The sequence below is a fragment of the Triticum aestivum genome, chromosome 1A (genome assembly GCF_018294505.1).
Source record: "Triticum aestivum cultivar Chinese Spring chromosome 1A, IWGSC CS RefSeq v2.1, whole genome shotgun sequence".
Classification (NCBI taxonomy): domain Eukaryota; kingdom Viridiplantae; phylum Streptophyta; class Magnoliopsida; order Poales; family Poaceae; genus Triticum; species Triticum aestivum.
Window position 1 is genome coordinate 279,924,885 of NC_057794.1, and position 10,571 is coordinate 279,935,455.

The following is a 10,571-nucleotide window of genomic DNA, read 5'->3' on the forward strand; positions in this document are numbered from 1 at the left end:
GACTAGCATCCGGGCCGGTATTCAAGGTGAGATCGCCTGGGACCACTAGGCTAGGCGCCTCCAGTGGTGTCAGGGAGCCTGATCTGATGTCCTCGAAGGAGATCGGTTTCAAAGTCGAGCCTCCGATGCTTGGTAAACCCTCAACCCGGTCCGGCGTCCGGCCTGATAGGACAAGCTCGCCGCGAGAGTCCGCGGTGTACTCCAGGCCTCCGAAGGTCATGATTTGACCTGGGGCATAGTTCTCGATGGAGGTCAGATGGCCTGTCGAGTCGACGCAGAAGATCATGCTTCCAAACACAAAGAGTTAGCCGGGGACGTAAACGTCTCCGTGACCGGTGCCGTAGTTGATCTGCAGATGAGCGATCGATCTTTTTGTTGATCTCATAGTAGAACTCTCAATGAAAGCAGCAGTGTCGGTGTGAAATCCGGCAGACCTCAGGGTAGGGGGTCTCGAGCTGTGGATATCGGATCAATGGTAACAGGAACATGAGAGACAATGTTTACCCAGGTTCAGGCCCTCTTGATGGAGGTAAAACCCTACGTCATGCTCTTTTTTATATTGATGGGGATGTATCAAGTACAGAGTTGATCTACCTCGAGATCATAAGTTGTGTTCTACCTCAAGGGCTGGGTGAATGTAATTGTGATTCGGTCCCCTCTACAGGCTAAACCCCTTGCCTTATCTACATGCCAGGTAGGGTATCTAGGGTTACATGGTCCGTATCCTGAGGATCGCATGGAGGCGGCTGGGGATATCTTGGAGTACACGTCAAGTCTTCGGAAGGTACGGTCTTGATCTCATATAGGCGTACAACTTCCGGAGTCTTCCTTAATGAGAATGCGGGCCCATTAGTCCGACTCGGAGACTAGGGGCCGACTAGGTTAGTACCCCCTAGTCCAGGACACCGTCACTCCTCCTGGTTGAGGTGATAAAGCCTCTTCCAATGCACATGTGCTTGGATGGAGTGCTAGGTGCTTTAAAGAGTTTAGCAACTAAAGACCTCAATGCATAGGTGCTTAGTTTGTTGTTGCTAAGCTTCTTTCCTTTAATTGTTTAATAACTAAACTCTTTCATGCATAGGGCAAACTTCTTTCATTTAAGTGTCTTGCATAGGTCTGCGTCGTTCTTCCTGGGGTTAACATACTCATCTCTCTCCTCTTTCATTATCAGATTTTTTGCCTATGTGGCATGCTCAGCACCCGTACATAGTGGACCACCAGAAAGGGTCTAAGGGAGCGCTCACGTGAGGCACTGCTGTATCTAATGGGTGCGGCCACTCACGTGTCGAGGCATCTTGTGCCAAGATTCGCGAAGGGCATCTGATGGTAACCAACACGTTCGCTGCGAGCTCTAAAAATCCGACAGATATTTAGCATTTTTGAAAGAAAAAAAAAGAACACTAGCCTACCACCACAAGGGCATGAACTATGATGGCACTACCTATCTACTACCTCATCATTACCACATAGAAAAATAGCATGGAAACTACTGTCCCAAAATCCAATGCCCAACGCAGCACTATCCTCAGGCCGGTCTTTTTTACTTCTCATATTTCTCTCCTATTTTATCCAAATCTCAGCCCAACACTTCGTTAATCCTCTCTATTTTCTCTTCCCTTCTCTTGTCTTTCATTGACTCGTTACACTTTTGTCAGGGAGGAGATGACCTCCTCTACAAGATCCTTCTTTAGTCTGTAAGTCTGTAAGCATCACAAACAGCAATCAAGGACCGCCCAAACCTACGCGGAGCGTTGGGGCATCTGTCCACCGTGTAGTGTTGGCCATGCCTAAAGTCTCCTTGATAAGTTCGTCGCTTTCCCCGCAAAAAAAAAAACAGTTCGTCCTTTCCAGTTCATAAAAAAAAAATTCGGAGTTTTTCCTATTTACGGTGGCTCCATCAGCCTTGAAAAATCGATAAAAATGGCCCAGTTATTATACGATCCAGACTTGTTAGGTGAAGGAGGGCCGGCGCGGCTTTGCAGAGGTTGATCCGGTGGTTTGATTGCAGTACCAAAAACTGCGCGGATGTCGTATAGTCAACAGTACCCGTGGAGAGACATCACGGAAAATGCTCAACAGTGCTTCGCGGAAGGTCGCTGTCCTGGTCCAGCGCAGCGCCCCCTCACCTCAAAATCCCAACCGTCCCTTAAAATCGACGTGACATTCAAATGCTCGCCAAATCTCGCGATTCCCTTTTTTGTAAGTGGCGCGGAGGACGGGAGCACTGGAGGGGCCGTTGGCAGGCCACGATCGATGGGATCGATCGAGAGAGCGGCGCCTCGGTCGAAGCCGTGGCCGGAGTAGAGACGAACTACGCGTCCGCTACGAGATGGAGATGGGATCATGGGGAGGACTTTTGTTTGGGCGGTCGGCCAGTGGCGCACGCACGGCTGGCCTCGGGCCGCGGAGGCATCCATCGCCCCAAACCCCGCGCACGGCGCCTCCTCCTCCCGCTCTCTTTTCTTGGATCCAACGGCGACGAGAGAAAAGAACGACAGCGTTTTCACGGCGCACTCTCCACCAAGAGTTGGCACGTCACGAAACCCCGAGACTTGGACATTTTTTTTCCTTCAGTTCACAAATTCGGTGTCAAAAATAAATAAAGTATAGCAAACGGGGTAGTACTAGTACAGTATGATCCATGCAGATGCAGATACAGATGCGGCCCGTGGCCAGCTGCAGTGGCGCAAAAGAGGAGGGAGAGGTGCGACATGTCCCAATCGGTGTTCCGTGGGTGGGTTGCCCTGGCTCTGAATTCCCGGCGATGGGTTCGCCCCCGGGCCGGAAAGGGAAGACACAGGAGTTGAGACGAACAAGGCACAAGATTCGCCCATTTCCGGATCATGCAATCAGTCGCTGCCAACACCAACTTACGGCCGCGGCGCACAAATGCTTTCTTGTCCTCTCCTCTCTCCCAAACAACCAAATTTCGACAGCTTATTACTACCATGTGTCGTCGCCTTCCCTCGCAGCAGACGAGACGAGGATATACACATGCATCGCGTCGCGTCGCGTCGCGTCGCACGCGTGACAAAACTGTTTTTTTGTTTTCTTTTCTTCCGGGTCCCACCCACCCCAACCAACAAAACGCTGCGAGCTTCGCAACAGCGGCGAGACCAAATAAATGGGCTCAGATCTGAGATAATCTAGCTGTTTTGTTGGATTTTAAAAACATTTCCCCCTCTTTTCAGATTCAGAAACACTAAAAACAACACGAAAACCCTCGGCTCTTGTCGCCACTCCCTACTTCCTAGTCCGGGCCATCAAGGCCGCGGCCCACCGACAGCACAAAAGGCAGCCACATGGCCCCACAGCCTTTATCACCGACACGCCGGCCCCACCAGTCATCTACGGTTGGTGCGCGTCGCTGTTGGCTGTGCGAGCCAGCGCAGGCGATCTGGTGGGGCCGCGGCTCCACTGGGGCGCCCGGCCACTGCAGCAGCGAAGCTCTCCCCTATCTATCCATCTCTCTATCTATCTAATGGCCGGGAAGACATCCAAAGAACTCGCCATAATTCCAAACCACTGTGCCGCTGTAGCGCAGCGCTCCCTCCCTCCTCGTCCTCCCTCCCTCTCTCAAGAACACGGAAAAAATCGGGGCCTTTTGGGTTCCGGACACCAAGGATTGGATATTTATTCTGCTTTGCTTTGCTTTGACCGGCGCGGCGGTTCTTCAACTTGGGATGGAGTTGCAGGGGCCGGGGGAGGGCAGGGGAGGCGCCGTCGCCTGATGTAGATTTCCCTTTTTTCCTTTCCTTTGCTTTGTTTATTCCGGCTCTGGGCGTTCACATCTCTCGCAGAGCTTTCGCGATCTGCCAATTGGAGGCCATGCGCGCGGGCCAAACAGGTGCTTGCCTTTCTTGCTTTTCTTGATGTTGATTTGCTCTTTTGATGGCCGTGCCCGCCATGGATTGATTGCGTGTGGAGTTGGGTTTGCTGTGCGGTGGTTTGCGAATTTGATGGAGGGCAATTTGGTGGCAGGTTTGGTGTGCGGGAAGAAGTGATCGCATTTCGTGGCGGTGGTTTTGGGTGGAGATGAAGGAGGTGGGCGAGGAGAGGTGCCTGGACCCGCAGCTGTGGCACGCCTGCGCGGGCGGCATGGTGCAGATGCCGCTGCCGCGCTCGCGCGTCTACTACTTCCCGCAGGGGCACGCCGAGCACGCCAACAGCGGCGGCGGCAGCGCGGCCGCCGAGCTCGCGGCGGCGGTCGGGCCGCGTCCGCTGCCCGCGCTCGTGCTCTGCTGCGTGGCAGGGGTGCGCTTCCTGGCTGATCCGGAGACGGACGAGGTGTTCGCCAAGATCCGGCTGGTGCCCGTCGGCCCCGGCGAGGCGGGGTTCCGGGAGCCGGAGGGGCTCGGGGGCGACCCGGCGGAGGCGCGCGAGAAGCTGGCCTCCTTCGCCAAGACGCTGACGCAGTCCGACGCCAACAACGGCGGCGGCTTCTCGGTGCCGCGCTACTGCGCGGAGACCATCTTCCCCAAGCTTGACTACAGGGCTGACCCGCCGGTGCAGACGGTGCTCGCCAAGGACGTGCACGGGGAGGTGTGGAAGTTCCGCCACATCTACCGGGGCACGCCGCGCCGGCATTTGCTCACCACGGGCTGGAGCACCTTCGTGAACCAGAAGAAGCTCGTCGCGGGGGACTCCATCGTCTTCCTGCGCACCGAGCACGGGGAGCTCTGCGTCGGGATACGCCGGGCCAAGCGGGTCACCTGCGGGGGCATGGAGTGCATATCCGGCTGGAACGCGCCAGGGTACGGGGGGTTCTCGGCCTTCCTCAAGGACGAGGAGAACAAGATGATGAATGGTGGCCCCGCCGGTTACGTCAAGGGCAGGGGGAAGGTCAAGATCGCCGATGTCGTGGAGGCGGCCACCCTCGCGGCCAACAGCCAGCCATTTGAGGTGGTCTACTACCCGAGAGCTAGCACGCCGGAGTTTGTTGTCAAGGCCGCGGCGATGCAGGCCGCCATGAGGATCCACTGGTGCCCTGGCATGAGGTTCAAGATGGCCTTTGAGACCGAGGATTCCTCAAGAATCAGCTGGTTTATGGGGACCATATCTTCGGTTCAGGTTGCCGATCCACTCAGATGGCCGAATTCACCATGGAGACTTCTTCAGGTTTGTTCGATCTGATGATATCCATAGTCGCACTCCATCCTTTCTTCTCAATAAAGATGCATAGTACATAACATGGAACTGCAAGGGATGAATGCAGTGCATCATTTACACAACGTTAGTAGTATGGAGGCTTCTCATTCAGATGCCTTGAATGGAACTAGAAGTTAAGGTACTACCATACAAAACATGGCCAGCTTGCCGCACAATGTTGCCAAATTAGTAGTAATGGTAATAATAATGATTCCCAAACCCCTGATATCAACAAATTAACCTATTAATTAGTTCAACAACTGGCTTAGATTTACTGGAGTAAAACATCACATCCTCCTTCGATTTTGACTTTGTATGAATTGGTGGTACAATCAATAAAGCTGTTGGAATGCAGAATTCACAACTGCATGGTAGTTATGGAAGAAAAGGCTTGTGGTCCTTTAGTAGCTTTGTTGGTTTCCAAATTTGGATTATCAGTCTGCATGTTCTTCAAGTACTAGCTCTCTTATTTATCAATAGTGGGCTCCTAAACTTCCGTATTCCTTTTAGTATGATATCAAATTCTTGAATAGTACGTCATCATCGGTTGCTCAAATGTCACAGCTTGATGTTTGGTCTTTAGCACCCAACATGATACTTGGCATGGGAATACTTGGCAAACTTTTAACTAGAAACAGAATCCTTTAGCATGGTTAGGTATGACTAATGTGGATGAGAAACGATTTGTCTAATTACATTGACCTGGAACAGAAAAAAATTGTACACAAATCTAATGAAAATGCCGTACACAGTAGAAGGGTCAAACTTTTATGTACAAGAATCTACAAGCTACATCATCTGTCAGATTTGTTCAGCTTCTCTTATGGAAGTTGTTCGTGTACAAATAGTAAGAGTGCAGCAGAGAATTGAGATCGGAGTCTTCATTGCCAACAGCTTCGTTTCTAGTCATTCGTTTGTTTCAAAGCCCATCTATCAGGGCTCCATGCTAGTTCTTGCAAAGTTTTTTTATAGCCTAATAAACAAATCCAATAAAGTTCGGTGTGGAATACTGCATCTTTACTATAATAAATACCTGATGCTGGTACTACGAGTATTAAATTTCAAATGTGGGTATTGAATTAATATGACGCTCATGTAGTATGATGATGATCCCTGTATAAACTGTTCGTGCTGAAGGTACTTGATCCTCCCTCTATTTGAAAGTCCTACCGCACATTTGTCTATCTGATCAGTCCCGTACTCCAACCATAAGGTTTCTGTCTGTACCTTGGGTAGCAGATGCTGAAATTGGTATATTTGGCAGTTCAACATAACATGCTTGGTCTATTTATCTATCATTTTTAGCTCTCTCAGCCGTTCATGCATATTGCTACTTCATTGAATCTTATCTCAACGTTTATGTTACCCACTTACGTAGGATAGTGAATGATGTCTTTCTAGTAGTTTTGAGATAGTGGAGGTCTATGTTTTCATCAGTATCATTAGTTATATCAGATTTAATACGAAAATGGGTCATCGATTTTAGTTGGTGTTGTGCTACTTTGCGCATTTTAGTTCTGCAAGCACCAGGGTACTTTTTGTTTAGTCGATTACAGTAATTCTCTTTATTAACATGGTTCATGGTTGCAAACTTCTTGCAGGTCACATGGGATGAGCCAGACTTGTTACAAAATGTGAAATGCGTGAGCCCATGGCTTGTGGAACTTGTATCAAGCATTCCACCAATCCATTTGGGACCATTTTCTCCACCACGAAAGAAGTTACGGGTTCCCCAACATCCTGATTTTCCATTGGATGGTCATCTGTTTAATCCAATTTTCCATGGGAACCCACTTGGTCCTAGCAACAGCCCCCTATGCTGTTACTCGGACAACAACTCTCCTGCAGGCATACAGGGAGCCAGGCATGCTCAATTTGGTTTACCATTAACAGACCATCAGCTTAATAAGCTGCACCTTGGTCTGTTCCACGGCGGCGGTTTTAACCGGCTTGACGCTCTAACCCCGTCTTCCCGGATATCTAAGGGCTTTGTGCTCAGCAGCGCACCAGCCCATGACAGCGTCTCTTGCTTGTTGACAATCGGTACACCACAGAGCACAGAAAAATCTGTTGACAGAAAGACACCACATATAATGTTGTTTGGAAAGGCCATTCTTACCGAGCAGCAGATGACTTCAAGTGGATCAAGAGAGACACTCTCCTCTGGGGCTACTGGAAATAGTTCACCTATCAGTACTGCGCTCAAGGCAGGAAATGCATCCGATGGTTCCGGTTCATCAATCTGCATCGGATTCTCATCCCAGGGTCATGAGGCTTCTGATCTTGGACTGGAAGCTGGGCACTGCAAGGTATTTATGGAATCGGAGGATGTTGGTCGCACCATCGACTTGTCTGTCTTCGGGTCATATGACGAGTTGTATGGCCGTCTGGCTGACATGTTTGGCATCGAGAAAGAAGAAATCATAAGCCATCTCCGTTACCGTGACACGGCTGGTGCTGTCATGCACACTGGTGGATTACCGTTCAGGTGAGAAGTCCCTGATGATATGTGCAGTATTCCTTAACTCGTGCGTGATAATATCTTCTTCATCTTCTAATGTTGCAGTAATGTTGTAGTGATATGTACCTAATTCATTCTGTTCATGTAACAGCGACTTCATGAAAGTGGCACGGAGGCTGACGATAATAAGTGGCGAAAAGGGAGGACTGGCGAAACCTCTCATCGAATGCATGGTTCAGCGGGTGTGATATCTTGATGAGCTCCAGCACGAGCTTCATCGAGAAATATTAAACCAGAGTGAGGGACTACTCTCCATATGCATGCGTTTTATTAGCGTTTGTTTACCCGTGCTGTCAAGCGGAACTGCGTCGTCGTTAGTACAATCTTGTGGATTGGTTTTTAATATGTACTCACTGTATTTGTCTGTTAGCTGTTTGTTCAGCGCCGTTGATCGCCCAAGTTAAGGGCTGGTCATCCGGCGGCTGAGTTGGAAGTCTATAGGTCATGAGGCTTCTGATCTTGGACGGATTTGCTTTGCTTGGAATAAAGTTTCAGTTGGGTCTTTGGAAATTAAAGCTGGCGTTGCCTGGGCAGATGAAATGCTTGAGGATTAGAGCGCGTTTGATGAGAATTTATTGGTGTTTTTTCTTACTTTATTTATTTATTAGGACATTATTTCTTGGCCATTGTTGTCGCTGTTGTGCTTTTTGCCGGCTTGATGATGAACAGGTTGCGGTGGTGGTGGTACGAGAGGGAGGGAGGGAGGGAGGCTAGGGTGGCGTAGACGCTATAGGCGTGACCCATCCATCGCCGCACCCGCACGGGGTTGTCATGCGCGTTCCGACGTCGCCATCTCTCCGTGACCGTGAGAGAGACACGACCCAACCCTCTCTTTGTTTTGTTTTGTTTTGGGCGGGTGGTTGGCCGAGCCGAACCTCGGTCGGAGCCGTGACGCGAGAAAAACGGCGCGAGGAGGAAGAGAAAGGGGGCCACCCTCGAGTCGACTAGGCTGGACACGCCTCTAGGATTGGAGGCTTGTGGGTCTGACAGGCTGCAACGTCGTCCTAGTGTGGTGCTGGTGCTACACCGTCGTGTGGTGGCCTGTCACGCTACCGGTTATGATCGAGGCCGTCCTAGGTTGAGCTGTTTTACTGACACAATTGCTCTGTACTACAGTGTCCGTGATGATGACCATGACCATGACGCCGGCCCCACACTCGCATAGGTCTCGCCTTTGGAAAAGTCTATAGGACGTAAACGGCGTTTAGCCCATTTATTATTTACTAGTTGAATGCCCGTGCGTTGCCACGGACACACGAAATTCAAAATATGATGTGAAAAGATTACTCGACAAAGTGATAGCATGGACTTGGATATTTTAAATGAGTGCTTTTTATAGAATATATTTTGACAAAAAACAATGTTAAAGGTAATTCAAAATCCATGAACATGGATAAACTTGTTTTTAAATGTAGATAATAACTAAATCATCCGTGAAATTAGCACATCTCTTAAAACACCATAGACACAAACAAACATGACGAAACAGTCACCTACATAGTAGATACAAACCAAGTACGTGATAACACTTACAGATTGAAACACACAATCATGCGTAATAGACATAACCAATGTCTACTATATGTACTACATGCGCTGAGCTTTCTTTGTATACATTCTGTGTCGGGAATCCTTTGTAGACAACTCGCTTGCTAGGAAAGCCCACCTCCACTCAATAAATTGCTGAACAAACTTCATATCAATCAACCCACCAGTTATTTTCTGGCGAATATCTGCAAAAATATATATCATAAATGTTGCATTTAATAATATTTAAACTTTGTGTACATATGTTAATAACAATCATAAGTAATTGATTGGTAGTTGATAATAAGTCATGACTACTCACCATCAAGTGTGCGTGCTGCAGTATGATCCGGATTGAATGCAAGGGTGGTGTAGTTTGAAGTTTCCGGAATTCCTATTGCCAAGATAAAAAAGTATTTAAGTCGACATAACAGTACACTTGATAATCACTGTGTAGTTTGAAGTTTCCAGAATTCCTATTGCCAAGATAAAAAAATATTTAGGTCGACATAACAATACACTTGATAATCACTGTGTAGTTTGAAGTTTCCAGAATTCCTATTGCCAAGATAAAAAAATATTTAGGTCGACATAACAGTACACTTGATAATCACTGTGAAAGTAAGACCATGAAATGGTAAGGTTGATAATCACAGTGAAAGTATACCTTGTGGTGTAATATTTGCTCTTCTTGGTTTGTTATGACGCGAATTTGCTATTTCTATCTGCACATTGCTCTTGTTGATAGGTTCATTTTCATGGTTAACAATATCCATATCTATCAGTCACACATTCTACGAAGTGAAATATATATACAAATATATGAATTAAATATAGTACTGCCATAGTATGAATTAAATATAGTACTGCCATATTTCCCCAGTGCTGCTCGCAGGAAGTGGCGGTGGCGGCGGCTGCCACACCAGCGGAGCTGTCCAATGCCGCAGCAGGGCCTACCACGGCACCGGCAAGCTGCCTGCACTGCAAGCGGGGAGCGACGCCGGCGGCGACCTGGGAGGCAGCAGAGGTGCTGCTAGCAGGGAGCGGCGGCGGCGGCGACCGACCCTCCAGTGGAGCTATTCAACGCCGCAGCGGGGCCCTACAACGGCTTCGGCACGTTGCCTGCGCAGGGGCCTACCACGGCGCCGCGATTTCCTCTGGCTTGTCGACAAGGTGGACTTCTACCTCGGCGCCGTCTTCGGCAGCATCGATACGGGGATGGTGGTGGCTATGCTCATCTCAGTGTTGCAGGTGCGGCTCTTCTTGGCGCGGCCGAGGACGATGGTCATGGGCAACGTGCCAGAGACGCCCATCTACCGGTGGATGGACCAGTACACGACGTGCTCGACGGCACCCTTCGCGAGAAGATCACCCG

General features: G+C 49.3%; 1 protein-coding gene across 3 annotated transcripts; it reads left to right on the forward strand.

The window, feature by feature from the left end:
* Positions 1-3,467: 3,467 nt before the first annotated feature.
* Positions 3,468-10,571, forward strand: LOC123045925 (auxin response factor 22). 3 transcript variants are annotated; one of them, XR_006421769.1, is made up of 6 exons: positions 3,468-3,847; positions 3,982-5,118; positions 6,750-7,636; positions 7,761-7,906; positions 10,080-10,369; positions 10,448-10,571. XR_006421769.1 is itself a non-coding variant. In XM_044469177.1 (5 exons), the coding sequence occupies exons 2-4, from the start codon at positions 4,036-4,038 to the stop codon at positions 7,855-7,857; spliced, it is 2,067 nt and encodes a 688-aa protein (XP_044325112.1). In that variant the 5' UTR covers positions 3,468-3,847; positions 3,982-4,035; the 3' UTR covers positions 7,858-7,906; positions 10,080-10,565. The 3 variants fall into 3 exon arrangements, 2 of the variants coding, with proteins under 2 accessions (XP_044325112.1, XP_044325108.1); XM_044469177.1 differs by having other exon boundaries at positions 10,080-10,565; XM_044469173.1 differs by lacking the exons at positions 10,080-10,369; positions 10,448-10,571 and having other exon boundaries at positions 7,761-8,184.

Excerpts from the sequence above, each read along its gene's own strand:
- LOC123045925 (XM_044469177.1), top strand. The coding sequence starts at position 4,036 with ATGAAGGAGGTGGGCGAGGAGAGGTGCCTGGACCCGCAGCTGTGGCAC. Across the intron at positions 5,119-6,749 it reads CACCATGGAGACTTCTTCAG|GTCACATGGGATGAGCCAGA; the intron begins GTTTGTTCGATC and ends AACTTCTTGCAG. Across the intron at positions 7,637-7,760 it reads ACTGGTGGATTACCGTTCAG|CGACTTCATGAAAGTGGCAC; the intron begins GTGAGAAGTCCC and ends TTCATGTAACAG.